We start from the raw sequence: 17659 nt of genomic DNA on the forward strand, positions 1-17659 counted from the left end.
GGAGGATTATAGGGGCCAAAACTAAAGAAATAAATACTTGGATAAATGAATAATTATATAACACAAAGCTTAAATAAATTACACAAAATATATAAATGTTACATGTATTTGTGTGTATATATATATATGTTTACGTTTTCATGTGTTTATATTTATTTATTTATACTTAAATTTATTTATTTATACTTACATTTATTTATTTATACTTACATTTATCCACGGTGAAACTTGCTGCAGCAAATTAAATCTGTCGTCCCCCGTCACCAAGTCAGGGGGCGGGTCAAAGCCTCATAAATAAATAAATGTAAACACATAAAAACGTAAACATATATATATACACACAAATACATGTAACATTTATATATTTTGTGTCATTTATTTAAGCTTTGTGTTATATAATTATTTATTTATCCAAGTATTTATTTATTTAGTTTTGGCCCCTACAATCCTCCATACACACGCATCTCAATCTAGATAAGTGCGTTCTCCGTCCTCGCGGTGTTTGAAGACCATTCTTGGCAAGAACGTTCTTCTCAAGAACACAAGTAGGCCTACCTTCTAAGCCTTATTTCGGATTGATAAACAGCTATTGATTCAACGTTAATTCTTTGTTGAATAGTTGGTCTGCTGTCTGGGATATATTTCCGTAATCGTAGAAGAGGGAAGGAACGCGTGTCGTACCCAAGCAACTGCATGTTTGGGGACCACCAAAGGGCGGTCCATAAGTTTTTGGGTGGGCGGAGGCTAGAGCTGTCAAACCATGTCCCTTCCAAACCGCACCCTTTGTCAACTTCAACTACTTTGTCCTCCAATGTTGTGTCAGAAAGAAAAAATATACTTCTCGATTAACTAAAGTTACTTACACATGACTTGCTTGACGGATAAAATGACCGAAAGTGGAGAGAACGATCTTTTTGAAATGGACTCGATGTCCGTTACGGAATATTTGCAGGATGATACGGAGATACAGATTGGGATAGTAGAGGAAGTCGGTGAGTTCATGCGGATTTTATTTGTTTTTTTTTGCAACCAACTTTCATAAAAAATATGCCATCACAGCTGTGATTTCAGATTAAACTGGTTCTTCAAAGGGTCCGGCCCTCTTAACACCAGGGGCAGCCGATAACTATGCCAAATCACACAGTAACAAAGCAAAAACCCAATGATTCATTGTTGATTTTGTTTTTTAACTATGCCCTGTAAGGTGACCTTGGGTGCTTTGAAAGGCGCCCTCAAATAAAAATGAATTATTATTATTTGATTCATCTCAAATGTTGCCTAATTTTGTTGAATAGACCCATTTCCTTTGTTGACTTGTATGTGGCTATCAGTGACAAATTGCTAGCAGTTGACTAACTACTGCATCTAGGCCTATTCGGCATACACATTTTTATACAGGGAAGTGCCCTCTTTAGAAGTTAAGGCATGCCTTTACATGAAGGATGGAATTTAGGCCAACTGGAAGCTACTTATTGTCTTAGTGATGGGTGTGCTAAACTGAAATGTCTGTTTGGTATGATCATAGTATTGTTTACACAACTTTTGTAGTGCAGCAAAGCTTATAGGAACACCCAGAAGAGGAGTTTTCCTCATCACTCACTACTTCTCTCAACCTTACTTACAGTGTAAGCTGAACCTATTGTATTGTAGTGGACTTTTGTCTAGTGTAATACACACTTACAGTATTTCACTGTATTGTTTTTCTCAATATAATTTTTAGTTAGGCTATTGGGGTGCACAATAATTATATGGTATGCTTATATAAGGAATACTTGAGGTTACAGTTTTAGAGACAATGATGGTAACCTAATAACCATAATAAAGATAACCTACAATAAAAATGCAGAGATTGAACTTTATATATATTATTATGTTATGGTGTATGGTATTTGGACTGATACAGTTCACTAATGCTCATCCTAACCCTGTTCATTGTGTAATTGATCTATGGCAGACAGAACAGGCAGTTATTTAAACAAAGATTAAATCACCTTAATAATACATATTAGTTGTGTCCCAAAATACAGGATTGTAGAATTTGAAACCACAAGGACATTTATTACTACTGTGGAATATTTGGTTTGACCATTTGTCAGTTTGTCAATAAGTGTAGGCCAAATGTTTCCAAAACATCTGTCTTTATTCACATGTTCCACTGTACAACATTTTCTAAAAAGAATGTTATGCAATCTATTGTGATCCATCAAATATTATCTTAGTTGGCCTGTATTTGAAGCATTAAAATGTCAGAAACAAATGTACTCAAATGGATTCATTGAATGAAACATTTTAAAATACTTTTGTTGGTGAGCCTACATTTTCTTCTTTACTTCAGTCTATTTTCAGGAGTTTTTGCCAACATATGAGACCATACCTGAAGGAACATTAGTTCCCAAAGCAGAAAAGGTGGGTATGCAACCATAATTATGAGATAGCTCGGTGTTTCCTCTAGGATTCTTTTTAGTAGTGGGGGCAGGTCTATCCGACATCTATTAAAACTACTTCAGCATAAAATAGTCAGATGGCTGAGCGGTGAGGGAGTCAGGCTAGTAATCTGAAGGTTGCCAGATCGATTCGCCGCTGTGCCAAATGACGTTGTGTCCTTGGGCAAGGCACTTCACCCTACTTGTCTCGGGGGGAATGTCCCTGTACTTACTGTAAGTCGCTCTGGATAAGAGCTTCTGCTAAATGACTAAATGTAAATAATAATGCACCTAAAATACAAACGTTAGAAAGGGCAGCAACCGCTATCGAATCAACAGATGTGCAATTCAGCTAGCAGAGGAAGAATACAAACAACGAAAATCACCAGTTAACTTAATTAAAATTTGCAAGAATTATAGACTTATACAATAACAGTCTTAAATGAACTGACAACATAAATTATACGACTACGAATAAGAATACAAGTTCTCAAGAACGCACACACGCAATCTCAACTGGGTGTGAAGCGCGTGTCTTTGCTATTCTCCGACATGCGCTCTAACAGTCACTGCTGATAGACTGCCTATAATTTTGTACAGCCCTATTTCTGATACCGTGGCGGCAGAAATTGAGCCGTGGAACATAGAGAAAACACTGTAGCTTCTTGTCTTTGATTAAAAAAATGTTGGTTGGAGCTTGGCTTTGTGTTCTAAAAAGGGTGCTGTTTTGTCTATATGTACAATTTAATGGAGGATGAGGACTGCAAGTTTAGAGCATGGAGAGCTGCCTGATGACTTCTACAATTGCCCACAGGCTGAGTTCAATGACCAACCTGACTCATTGTTCTTCAACGATGGGGTGAGGCGGGTCGATTTTGTCTTGGTCTATGAGGATGAGGACAAGAAAGATATTGACAAAAGTCACATCTTTCATCAACGAAAAGTAAGTAATTTTTGGTTATCTGGTACTTACTTCTGAACAGTTTTAATTACTTAAGTCCTGTTGGGATATAAACACCTTTTTCCTTTTGTCTTCCTTTTAAAACTTTTTAGACAATTGTGGTTTTTAATAAACAATGTTCTAGAAGTATGTTTAAATAGAGCCTGTAGAATTAAACAAAGTGATATTTTTTATATAGGATTTTAGTTTATGGTATAACTGTACTAAACCGTAACCCTTAAAGGCCAATATTAAAATCACTACTGTAGTAAAATAGTTAGCTGAAAGCATTCACACACAATGCTTTTTGTCATTGTAGACACATGATATTTACTCTGTTTGTAAAGGGAGTTTGCCTCACAATGCAAGGTCTAAGGTATTCTGAAAATGTATGCACATGGTCCTAGAGTTTAAGATGTTTAAGTTCCTGTAAAGGGACAATAAAATATTTGTTCTGAGTTTGTCACACCACAGAAAAATGTGTTCCTAACCACCCAGCCAAATTTGAATGATAAAAAAAAATGGCCAAGTAACAAAAATAAGTGATCAAAATTGTGAAAGAATTGACAGGTTTCTCAGATCGCTTGGTGCATGTCCGCTGAGGTCGCTGAAACCACGCCCACTCGCGGGAAAGGTGCTCCTCTCTCAACTGTCAAAACCGCTACAACAAATAGGATAGACCGGTGGTAGTCAATAGGCGGACCACGGTCCGGATCTGGACCCAGACGCAATACAATTTGGTCCGAAGCCAAAATCAACATTCTAATTTAGTCATGATCTAAGCGAGTTTTCATTGGTGCGTGATTTCACGCCTCCATTGTTTTCCTATGGTATCTATTTTCTGTGTCCAATCCAAAGATCTGTGTCCATTCCAAAGATCCAATCAGGAGCTGTCCCTTACGGAAGGAAAATATATTGCAGTATATTGGAAAATATGATGTGATATATTAGGCAATATATGTCCATATATGGGATTTAATAATTATATTCTACGGAAATACATGGGATAATATATTGATGATAAATATATTACTAATATATTATAAACTATAATAAATATTCATGTAATATATTGCAATATATTGCAGAATACAGCAATGATTGCCGTTTTCTATATATTTCAACATATTCAACATGAATATATAATATATGTGTTTATATATCCCCAAATATATGCAATTTTATATCTATAAATACCACCATAATGTATTCCGATTTATATGGGAAAATGTATTGGTAATATATGTAAATATATAGTGTCCCATGTATGTTTAATATATGGTAGAATATATTTGAATTATATGTAAAAAAAATATAGCTGCAAGCAGCAATAGCGAATTCCTCCTTCAAAATTGCAAAATATTGTAAAATTGACATAATAGATAGTTACACCGGGATTACCCAGAAAACTAGAAACTGTTTTGTAAAAAAAGAAAAAGCCAACTTCTGGAGTTGAACCTGGAACCCTTTGTTTACCGGCACAACCTCTCATCCAATTGAGCCATTCCAAGATCTAGACTTTGCTGTGTTCAGTTACTGAATAATAAAATAAGACGTTTCTCCTATGGCAATCATAGTCACATTTGGTCCAAGCTCAAACAGTTCTAATTCAGGCATATTTTCACATATTAAGGTGAAACTTTGCAGGGTACTTCAGGGGGAAGTCACCTTAAAGCCTATTCCTGACGGGGGAATCCTAATTATATGGAAAGATATACATGAAATAAATATACAGATATGTGTTCAATATATTGTGGAATATATTTTAAATATAGGTAAAATTATATGGAAAAATGTTTGAAATATATGACAATGATCGCTTCCAGCAAACCTCTTTTGAATGAGCCATTTCCCCCTAAATAAATGTCAATCTTACGGTATTTACGTTTTTGGGGGCAAATTTTCACTTAGCAGGTGGTACTGTTTGAATCGGGATTCCATTTGAAATACTGCCGTTGACAACCTTATTAGAATAGCTTGTAGATGGCTGAGCAGTTAGGGAATCAGGCTATTAATCACAAAGGTTGCCGGTTCGATTCCTGGAAGCACAAAAAAGAAGCAAAAATCATGGCGTGATAAAACCCAGCAAAAAACTAAAAGTTGATTCAGAAAATCGCAAATTTCAGACAGAATGGACTGACACGTATGCATTTGTGGTGCCGGTGGGGAGCACAAAACCGATGTGTTTAATCTGCGATGAGACGGTTGCACTTGTCAAACGTGGTAGAGCTAACGTGAAATGTCACTATACAAAGCATTGACACTTTGAACAAAATTAACCCCCAGAACTCTGAGGTAAGGACCAGAAAAATAAACCATCACTGTTCCAGACCCTGGACTGAATGGAAATTTTAGTGGACCTTTTTGAGTTTCTAATTGGGTACCCCTGGGTTAGACTTTACAACAAAAATGGATGCTCCAGGTCATGCTAGCATTAACAATGACTAAGCCTGTTTGCATATCCATGTTGCACACCATCTGATGTGCGGTCTACGGAGCCGTTTCACGCGCACGTCCGACCCAGACCCATTGCTCAACGAGACGTCCTCCCGCAACTAAGTCCCATACACTGACCATCTCCGTGGTACCCTTCTCATCCGACGGTGGGCAGATCACCATGCCTACATGGAGATCCGAAGAGACATTCTAGCATTAGCAATGTATAAAGCCACCCAGCCACAGGATACTTACAGACCACATTGGTCGCCGTAGGTCAGCTCAGCACTTGCTCAGCTTGAGCACTATGCCTAGAGTAGAGATAGTTGCTGAGTGTTATCTAATGCAAGCCTCTTTATTGTGTACGAGCTGCGCAAACATTGCCCAACACACAGTCACACACAGGTCTCCGTTCTCAAGTGCTCATTACTTTCTGCGCCTCTATGATGTCTAGTGCGTGGCACGCAGCACAGAACAACTCTTGACTGTGGTATCCCCCGAACCCGACCGAGGGGGCAGCATCCGTGTAGAACTCGAGGGCGGTGGACGTTTCCACCTCATTGTTATAGACAAACGAAATGCCGTTCCAACCTGCCCCCATCGTTAAGCACCAGGGTGTCCTGCAGGTTCGCTACAGTTTTGCACAGGTCCAGCAGGCGAGAAAAGTATGGGAGATAATGCGCATTGCAAAGTTTAGATGGTCTAGCAGAGAAAGCAACTTGTTTGCTCATTGACACGGCATTACAGGTGGCCCTGTAGCCCTGAACGCGCTCAAGCTTCTCCGCGGGCAACAACGCCTGCATTAGTGTGCTGTCCAGCTAGATGCCTAGGAACTCAAGCATGGTCAGTGGGCCTACAGTTTCTGGTCAGACAATGGGACGCCTAGCTTGTCGCTACGTAAATGCAACAGGCGGGAGAAGAATACGGAAAATCCACATGAAAATAATCGTCCACCGGTTGCAGAACAAAAGGCAATTGACCTGTTCAACAAAATCCAACACAGTGCGTCTGACAGCGTGTTGGAAACGCACGGGCTGCTGCGGCTGCCGAATGTAAACTAAACTGTGAAATACCACGCCAGCGCATACTGAACAGATGCCATTGAGAGGGGTGGAGAGGCATGACCTTGAACGCGTCGGTCACGTCTGCTTTGCCCAACCACCCGGCTGTGATTTTTATCAAGGATGGCATTGTCCACACGGGTAATACAGGGAAAAAGGCCATCGCGGAATTAAGCTGTTAATGCTGGCCACTGCGCCGTCGTGTGGAGCCGAGGTCGATTATTAGGCGCTTCTTGCCCGAATAATTGTCCTTGGATACGCTTACAGTGTTTCCCACAGATTAGAAATCTAGTTGTGGCGGGGAGGGGGGTGGGGGTTAGTCGTAATAATTCCTTCGCTAATAATTCGTTACACAGTTAATTTGTTAATAATTTGTTACATTAAATATTAATCCTAAATGATTCACACCTTCACTAAATTAACAACAACTAATATATCATTTCTGCATTATGTATGTAGCCACACTAGTGCTAAACAACTATTTAACTGGTTGGCTCCAGGACGCCGGGTAAGTAGCTAGCTCCTGAGACTTCTCACCAATAAAACGAAGGGGAATGTTCGAGTAAGGTACCTAGCGAAAAGTAGCCTCAACTTTCCTCGACTTTTAGCTACGGCACTAATGCTGAAAGCTCGCTGATATAGCTGTCGGTCTTACTAGAACGGCGTATGTATGCTTTGTTGCTAACGTGTGCTGACGTTGTGACTGTGTGCATATGTGAGAAAGACGCATGAGTGACAGAGAGACGGAGGCAGGGGAAAGGAAATGCAGCTGAACGAATACGCGGCGTGTTTTAACCTCAATCGCGAAAAAAAAAATGTTTCACGAAACGCAATGTGTGGCGGGCGGTGTTGATTCTGTGGCGCACCGCCACAAATAAGTCTATGTGGCTGGCTTATGAGGCTAACCCTAAATAATGAATAAATAACCCTGAATGGGGAGAAAGGGGATTCCTCAAAAGGCCTGATCATAAACCCTTTGGCTACCTCTTTTTGGACGACCGCTTCCACGACACCCGGCTTTCGGGGCGTGCTCTGCAGGTTATTGCAACATGACTAACCATCGGCAGCTCAGACAGACCTTATCCAGCATTGAACCCATGAGTCAGACCATTCAGCAAGTAGGATACAAAACAACGATCGGGATGCTTCTCTAATGCAGCACAAAGTCTCCAAATGTTGACAAGGGTTAACACCAGTTTATTCACTTGCCCTTTGGGGCCGGGGTGGGCACACAGCTCGGGGATGAGCGTCCCTGCAGTACATTTACATTTATTAATTTAGCTGACGCTTTTTATCCAAAGCGACTTTCAAGAGAGAACTTTACAAAAGTGCATAGGTCAATGATCAGAATCAGAAATGGATTTATTCGCCATGAATGTTTACACAGACAAGGAATTTCATTTGGCAGGGAGGTGCATACAATAAACATATAGGAATCTTAAATTTAAATGTGGTATAACTATACTAAGGATACATAAATTAGCAATACTAAGTGGAATGATACATAAACTAGCGATACTAAGTGGAGTACTAGCAATACTCATTGGAATACAATTAAAATAAAATATACAATAAAATATAAGTCGCCAATTTACAATATAAAATACAATCTAAAATACAAATATTACAGGAATTGAATGTAGTGCAAAATGTAAATAGTTTTAAGACATTCAGTCAGTATGAGCTCTTGGCCTTGTTGAGGAGGCCAACAGCGGAAGGGAAGAAACTGTTTGTGTGGCGTGAGGTTTTGGTCCTGATGGACCGCAGCCTTCTGCCGGAGGGGAGTGACTGAAACAGGGAGTGTCCAGGGTGGGAGGAGTCGGCCACAATCTTCTTCGCTCGCCTCAGGATCCTCGAGGTGTGCAGGTCGAGGGAAGGCAGATTGCAGCCAATCACTTTCTCCGCAGAGAGGATGATACGCTGCAGCCTGCTCTTGTCCTTGGCAGTGGCAGCAGCGTGCGAGATGGTGATGGAGCAGGTGAGGATGGACTCAATGATGGCTGTGTAGAAGTGCACCATCATCGACTTTGGCAGGCTGAATTTCTTCAGCTGCCGCAGGAAGTACAGTATGATCATAAACAACGAGATAGCCCCAAAAACCATTGCGCGTAGCCAAAACATGAAGCATACATTGTGAAAAGCAAATAAGTGCCAAATGAAAGAAACATAAGAGCATGTAGTTAAACAAATTACAAATTAAACAACATGAACCTCAAAAGTGTAAGAGTGTACCTGTATGAAAGCAAGCAACAATAATGTAATTCACAGCGAGTACAAGTAGTTAAATCAGTTATAGTTACAGTTGTTGGTTACAGTAACTGCAAGCATGCAGATATTTGCAATTAGCATAGCGACATACATTTTCATTGGAATTAATACACAGCATCGGGCTAACAGCGGACAACTGGTTGGGCCCTACCTTCCTCCGATCACCATTTTATACGGCCTCCTGAGGCGCCTCATTTTTAACAGCCGACATGTATGCGGTTCTCGGACACCGAGTGAGCCAGGGATCTGCACACAGAGCAGGAGAGCATGTGCCCGGTAAACACTTAAATGTTAAATATTGGCCAAACAACCAAAACGAATTCCCCTATGGTTTAAAGGAAGATGGGAAACTGAACAGTGTATTAGCATGAACCAAATAATGCCAATACCAATAGAATTACAGTTATTTGACTCTATGGGTTAAATCAGAGCAAGAATGGTCAAAGTAAGGTTTAAATGAAATATACATTTCATAACATTGCAAATGAATGAAATCAATTACAAAGCAAACATGTTACAAAATTAAGGTTAACTCTCACCTACACTACCATGATTATTGTAAACCAGAGATAGAAAGCAAGATGTGAGGAAGGAGAAGGAGTACAAGCCAGAGCTGAGGAGGTCTCAGGGGATCAAGAATCCACAGAACAATGCTTCACAATTCCCTTTACACACAAGAACAATCAATCGAACCACTTCTTGACCCTTACTTATCAACATAGTACTAGCAATGCACAGTAATTTACACAATGGAGTGTGAGAGCCACCAAGTAGAGACCCTGTCGAGCAACTCCAGATTTTTGCATATGAGAGGTGGGAGCAAGTTGACACCCAGCCTTACACACTGGTCACCAAATTGAGGTCCCTCACCGACCAGTCCAGCTGCAGATTCCATTTCTGGAGGTATGGGGCGGTCTTCACAGACAGACAGACTTGACACACCAAAAGCTACATAAAATTCGTCCAGTCAAGTTCTTGGACATTCTAAAGTTGCTGCCTTTCAGGAATATGGACAAACTACTGTGCAGACTCTGGCTCCAAATTACATCACCAGCGCAAGATTAATGTACAGTGTGAGGAAGCGGAGACGCGTTGTCCATCTTTTTATAGTCTTGTGTACTTTAGCCGGGCCGCAGGCTTAAGAAGTGAGCTGAATAGCGTATGAGGTGTGAGATGATTTGAACGCTTTGAATTTGTCATATTATCTCAACAGTAAATGTAAAATGTACAGCATGTTTAACAACAAGTCTAGCTAGCTATCCAGCCATGTCATTGTCCCCAAATCAATTTAAAGATTCTCACAAACAAAATGATCAGCCATGTGTGGCCTAATTGAGATGATCGCTTACTAACCCAGTAAGTTCATAAAAGTAATATTCCCCAGATAGATACAAATAAATGTTGGAGGTCACTTGTTGAATTAGATATTAGCTTGTTAAAGGTGTTGTAAATTCTAGGCTTTGACTGACCCAGTTGCTATGGTAACGCAGCAACCAGTCTGATCTTCAACCTACCCAGATGCTCCCATGTTACCCCGCTCTTCATCTCCCTCAACTGGCTACCCATCACGCCTCTCATCAGATTCAAGACCCTCGTACTGACCTTCCGAGTACACAGGACAGCACCTGACTACATCCAGTCTCTCATCCAGCCTTACACTCCCACCTACTGTCTTCTTCTGACAACCGTCTGGTGGTCCCTACCTCTCAAGAGCTCCCGCTCCCAACCCAAGCTATTCTCCTGTCTGGCCCCCCAATGGTGGAATCTTCTCCCCACCTCCATCAGAGATGCTGACTGTCTCTCCACCTTCAAGAAAAAGAGTACAACGGTATTTGTAAAGATTTGTTGGATCAGATGTTAGTTTATTTCCTCCAGGAACACAATTACACTTATTGAGGGACTTGTTGCACTTGTTGGTTAGACGTAACTGATTTAACCACTTGTACTTACTGTGAATTTTATTATTGCTTGCTTGCTTTCCTCCAGGTACACTCTAGCACTTTCGAGGATCATGTTGATAATTGTAATTTGTGTAACTACATGCCTTTCTGGTTCTACCCATTGTCACTTATTTGCTTTTCACAATGTATGCTTCATGTTTTGGTTACCTGCAATGTTTTTGGGGCTATCTCGTTGTTTATGATCATTGACCTATGCACTTTTTGTAAAGTTCTCTCTTGTAAGTCGCTTTGGATAAAAGCATCTGCTAAATTAATACATGTAAATGTAAACTCATTTTAGACACAAGCTCATAACAACCATTGAAAAAGCCTTTTTCAATGGCTCTGGCTCATTATGTACCCAGCGCATTAATTTTGAACGGTGAACAGACAGTTTTTCTGGAACCAAAGCCTGTGTATTGACAGATTTTTCAACTAATTAGTAGTTCCAGTCAATCAGGCAATCACAATCGAGGATGCACCCGGACTATGGTATAAATGTGTTTTAGTGGGATGTTCTGTTGTGTTTTTATACTTTTTCCAGATATTTTTGAATCTCGCCCCTGACAAATACCCCACATATAATATATACCCTCCTCAAATTAGCAAAATATTGTAAAATTGGCGTTCAAGGGTTAGACTTAACTGCCAACAAAGGAATCATAAAAACATTTCAACCTGCAGAATTTTAAATACAGCAGGATTTGACCCACCAGCCTCCGGGTTGCAGATGCTAAACTAGCAAACTGAGCCACTGGTACTATAATGCTTGGAAAGGATGGTTGCTTAAGTACACTGAGTGACTAACATGAAGGGGACTATACAGTGTCCAATGCAGTCTCACAATATTGTTAAAAATTCACTTTTACACACATGATGTAAGAAATCATTGACGTATGCACTTTTGTAAAGCTCACTCTTGGAAGTCGCTTTGGATAAAAGCGTCTGCTAAATGAATAAATATAAATGGGATATGCTGGCTAGATATAGCATGATCTTATCATCAAAACACAAATAGTTCTTGCTCTTCTTGTTTAGTAATCCCCTAAGAGCGAAACATCGTTACTGTGATGTCCTGACTATGTTGTACCCGCACTACTAGTCGGCGCTGCGCCGCCAATGATACAATGACTTGGTATGTTGCTCACCAAGGGCGTAACTATGCATTCTTTGGAGGGTCGTGTGTCCCCCAATATTGAGAAAATACCAATCTGCCCCCCCCCCCCCGCAATATACAGCAGAAAATATGTAAAATATATGTTCTCCTTTGATGAACCTTGTCAATGGATCAATATTGCTTATGTCTTATTTATTTTCAATTTATTTCTGTTAAGAAAAACATAAGTGTGTGAATCCCCCCTCCTAATTGTACGTTTGTGTGATTTAGTTTGAATGCACCTGGCGTCAGTCAGTTGAGAGCAAAGAAAGTAATGTTAGTTAACTTGTTGGAGAGGAGGTAGAGTAATGGAGCATTTGAGGTTACCTAAAAAGCGAAGAAAACTGGACCAGCAGCCAAGCATGCACGTTTTTTTCAGACAGTAAGTAACTTGATACTGAGCTAAATGTATAAGCAAAGGGGCAGTCACTGTCTCAGAGAAATTACGCTATTCCTTTAGATGTGAATTAAAATAGTCAATGTAGTCCTCGAAACTATGTTCTAAATGTGCACATTTTCACATATAAATATAGAATGTAGGCAGGCCCGTAAAGAATACCCGCAGCCCCCGCACCGCGGGGGGGTCTCGCAGGGACGGGGGGCCTCGTGGGAGGTCTCCCTTTTTTTTTTTTTTTCAATTTGAATTACATGGGATGCACACTATGGTCTTATTGTCTTGTCTGTGTTTCCAGAGGTGATACGAAAATGAAGAAAAGTATATTTAATTGTGCTTTCTTTGTTAGCTAGGTAAGTGACGTGACGAAGCAGGTCAGGTGGTCACACAGACCGGCAAGCCCGCTGCAAAAACGTAGCGAACTATAAGAAAAATGAAACGCACATTTGAAAGTGGTGCCCAAAAGCGGCATTCCCCCCCAAAAAATCTGAATTAAATGCCAAACTTTCAAAACTTACTAGTCTTTTTCGACCAGCCGGTGAAGGAGGGGGCACAGAAGAGAGGTATTGTACTGTTTGCTATAGCTAACAATGCATTACTGTACCACGTAGTGTAAGGGGCCCCATTATTGTCCACTCTAAATCTCCAACGTTCGGGGCCCCATTATCGTCCACAACCGTTTTCTTCCGTTAATTTCTTAAAGAAGATATGCAGCAGCAACGAAAGAAAGTAACTTATCGATATGTACACATCTTATATTGCTGCAAACCAAATTACAGCTTCTTACTTTGAGATTTGAGTATCTAAATACGCCCTCAAACCATATGTAGCATCAGCCTTGCGCAGCGTCAAACTGACATTTCTCCATTGAAAGTAGTTGGGTGGATGATAATGGGACCCCCTGGCTAACTGCTAAAATCAGGAAAATAGCTAGCTAACGTTATACTTTGACAGCTGTACTGCTCTGTCTGTGTTGTGCTTCCTAGCGTTAACAGCGAGCCTCCTTTCCAAGAGCCAGGAAAATTAGCCTTCTTGCTCCTTTATTGACTTCCTATCAAGCTGACAACATTGAAATGGAGTGAAACTACAAAAAAGAGAAAGTAGAAAAAGTGCTTAATTAGCCTATAAAATATATTACATAACTGACATTATTAGCAAACATGCTAACGTATGCGACATAGTAGGATCGTGCAGTTACAGCGATTGCGTTTGACTATTTACAGTAAACATACAAAAAACATAATCAAAGTTACAATAACTCATTGTATTTCAGTTATATACATATTATGATCATGTAAAACGTCCAGTCATTGCTTTCTACAAGTTTCACACGACAGATCGAAAATACATTAAACTTCACAGCTATTTGACAGGTGCTATGTGAACTATGCCCGGTTTGTGTACGTTCCAAACTTCCTTTGCTTTCCCAATCTCTATGGGCGTCAAAGTGAAAGTCCCATTCACCGTTTACACTTAAATCATATTCTGTGAAAGAGGATAAGGGAGAGCCAGGCGTGCGCTCAACGTTTTTTTCTGATTGAATACATTTCCCTCACAAGACAAGCTTGAGTTTTGATATCGTGCATTTATTATAAGGCTCTCAGAATGTTCCAAAAAGTTCAGTTGATCGCGTCTGGGTCCTGTTCGGCCCGTCTGAATTTGTATTACATTATCCCTTACATATGTGGGGGGAGGGGGGGGGGGGCTCATGTGTTTTCGTTACAGGCCTGATTGTAGGCAATGCACTTAAGAAAAAAATACAAATATGGGGAAGGGTGTTCCTTTGGAATTTGCCAATGTCTAAACCATGGTTTTGGTCCAAGTTCAAACCGCTGTAATTCAGTGCCATTGTGATATATCAAGGTTAAATTGTGCATGGTAGGCATCTTGAAGCCTATTAAGTTTGAAAAATGTCCATCGTCTCACTACAACTCCTGTTGCCAGATGCATATCCACCACTATATCATACTCTCCCTGACCTCTCCTGGCTGGTCTCCGGCCCAAGATGTTGAGCAATGGCCTCTTCACAGGAGCCTGCCTCTGAATCTCATGCTCCTATCCAACTGGATCCTCTTGCTTATACAGCAGGTCCTCTGTGAAGAGAAATCTGGTTCAGAAAGAAAGACCTCAAAGCCAGGATTTTGACCCATGTGTTGGTTTTGCCCCTCAAAGAGAATGCTTTTCCGGACCCCATTAACCCCCTCCTTGCTAGTACCCACCAGCAGCAACTGATGACATTAACATTAACACGCCCACTCACCCCGCAGTCATTCTAGAGGGCCTCCCACCCCTGCCTCTCTGGTCCCCAGGCCCAAGTATCTCCCAGAACGAAGTACATAAAAGGTTTAGAATGGAATAAGAGAGCCAAACTGGCCACATTACACTTACCACATCCACAATCCTCATCTCTCCAGCATGGATGTTCTGATTCTCAACTGACTTTCCCTCTGTCATCCACTCTCATTACTCTACCCTCGCCAGCTAGTTGCGTTTCCGAGATGTTTGCTACACAGCACCCCTCCTGGATCCTTAGTCACAGCTTGTCCCACAGCTCCTCCCAGCTGTCTCAAAGATCACAATCCCTACCTTTGTGATCCTCAGCAGGGATCCCCCCAGGTATCCACACCCCTGCGGCTTCGCTCGAGCTGTCCCTTCCACTGCTTCCCCACAGTCCTCAAGTCCTGTTGCGGTCCAACAATGTCCTTCCAGCCTTGCTCATTCTCCACATGGAATTTCCATGTTCCGCACCATGCAACAAGGGTCTCCAGGCCCTCCTTGGTCTTGACCTCCTGGATCTGTCCTCCAAGGCAACTATGTTGAGATGCCCAACCTTTTTCTGCCTTCCGTGATCATCGGCCCCGGTACCATCCAGGGACCAGCAAGTTTTCGCTCCGCAAACAGGACTGCTCTAGTGTTTGCTTCTGCCTTTCTCTCTTCAAGGACGTTGTATGCTCCACCTTCAACAAGCGCCAGGCTGGGGACGATTATCTTTACCTTATTCTGCCAGGTAGCACTCAGCGGCACTGGGTTTTACACCTACCTTGTGCATTTTGCCTCTACAGCCGCAAGCTGGCCCCTGCAAATAAAGATCCTGCAATAAAGGCACATTCTGGGGCATTTTATTCATCCCAAAGTTCACTTCCTGCTGACAAACTGAAACTCGTCACTCTCTTCTCCAACTACCTGATTTGCACAAATTGATAACTCCCCTCTCTTTTGGGACATCTCAACTTCCTATCTGCATCATACCCCTGCAGCAGGCTTGACTTTTCTACCAGCCTCATCATCCTTCAACAGGCATAGCTTTGCTACCTGCCTTAACATCCTACAACAGGCTTGGATTTAATCTCCCCACAACAGGCTAGGCGGCAAATATATATATCAATTTTTTCAATATTTCGATTTATTTGTCTCAAAGTCAACACTACACGTCCTTGGGCATGATTAAGCCACCTGCTGCAATACATGACAAACTCTCAGTGCTATACCATCAGACGGCATTGTTGGTAACAGTAACCGGTTTGTAACGTCATATGCTAGCAAAGGCTGGCTAGTCAGCGGTAGTGGTGATTTCTTAAAAAACAAAACAATGATTACCTAAACCGTGCTACAGAGTCATAGCAATGCTAACGGAAATGATACATAATCAGTAACTACATTTCCACCAAACCCATTATTTACGCTAATATCAAATGTCAAATTTTGAGAAAAAAAGCGTTTTAATGGGTGTACTTACATTTTATAACTCTTATTTCTGTATATTTAGGTATGCTTAGTAGGTATGCTTATTATTTTTGAAGATTGCATGAATTAAAAAGAATACAACATACATTTTTTTTTACCTTCAAAATACTAAGATTGAAATTATAGAATGAAACAGGGTTCTGTTATCTTCCTTTTTGCAAGCGGTACCTAGGTGAAAGGTGATGTGGGGCTCACAGAGTTGAAACAATTGCATAAAAACTGAGAAATTGGGCAATCCTGGCCTTAAACTTCCCTTTTAAGTTTTCCCCTTCTACTGATGTTTGAGGCATTTATTGGGTGTTCTCACGCCTTCGACGAGCACAACCATTGTTCTTTCACATATATATTTATTATTTCTAGTTTCTTTTCACACCCCTAAGGATCTGTCAATATTTGGACTACATAGACAATGTAGGTGTCAAAAGTTTTGTCTTGGTAGCGATAGAGTTGCTTGTATATTTAATTAAGTTCCGTTGCACGGTTTAGGCTGAACTTAAGTTTTTATGGCAAAAAAGTCCCTTGTGTCAACAAAGGGTACTCAGTGGTGCCATTGTCACTACGTCAGCTCACGTTAGCAACGACGCATGGATACAACGTGCATAGATGTGCTATTGCACAGGAGTATCGTATCATGCCGTGGTGTACTAGCAGCATCATACATGTACATTTAAGCAAATCAAGACTTGCATGTACAGTAAGTAATGTCACATTAAATAATGTATTTAAACTTAAGCTTGTGCGTCGCTGTCTTCAATGCCATAGCCTAAACTTTAGGTCAAAAGAAACTTTTCATTTCAGGCGCATTCAAACAAGCCACTCAGTGAAGTTTGGCTAGCAACAGCAGTTAGCTTGCTCGTAGCAAATTTATTTTGAATTAGCCATTTCCACGGAAATAAATGTCAAGCTTTTATGTTTTTGGGGGCATATTTTCAGTTAGCCTATGGTACTGTTTGAATCGTGATTCCATCTGAAACAGTAGCTTTTTCAAAGGGGGTTCTTTATGAATTATGCAATATGAGTAGGTTAAATGTTTGAAAAATGTCACTAGAAGAGAAAAATTTAAGGGGACAGACCCACCTGCAACCGACGCTAGCAAGCACACCCTACAATTTCCCCAGAAATTGTACCCTCTCTAGTTCACATTGGATTAGAAATGCATTAATGAAGAAATCCCTTTCAAACAAGCTGATCAAACAAATTTGTCCCTCTCTGGCTATATCTTATAGAAGGTGAAATCATGATTCAAAGTAGGGGTGGGAATCTTTTGGTACCTCACGATTCGATTCAAATCGATTCT

The 17659-nt window shown here is 40.8% G+C and overlaps 1 protein-coding gene across 4 annotated transcripts in view; it reads left to right on the forward strand.

Moving 5' to 3' along the window:
• Positions 1 to 718: 718 nt before the first annotated feature.
• Positions 719 to 17659, forward strand: part of ano6 (anoctamin 6) — an 88850-nt gene continuing 71909 nt past the window's right edge. For 2 of the 4 annotated variants that reach the window (XM_047022621.1, XM_047022622.1), the window contains exons 1-3: positions 719 to 992; positions 2336 to 2406; positions 3238 to 3366. In XM_047022621.1, the coding sequence (XP_046878577.1) occupies positions 866 to 992; positions 2336 to 2406; positions 3238 to 3366 (327 nt within the window). In that variant the 5' untranslated portion in view covers positions 719 to 865. Of the gene's footprint in view, positions 993 to 2335; positions 2407 to 3237; positions 3367 to 17659 lie in introns of those variants that run through there. The other 2 variants (XM_047022624.1, XM_047022623.1) reach the window with 2 other exon arrangements.

The sequence above is a fragment of the Hypomesus transpacificus genome, chromosome 7, assembly GCF_021917145.1.
Source record: "Hypomesus transpacificus isolate Combined female chromosome 7, fHypTra1, whole genome shotgun sequence".
Lineage (NCBI taxonomy): Eukaryota > Metazoa > Chordata > Actinopteri > Osmeriformes > Osmeridae > Hypomesus > Hypomesus transpacificus.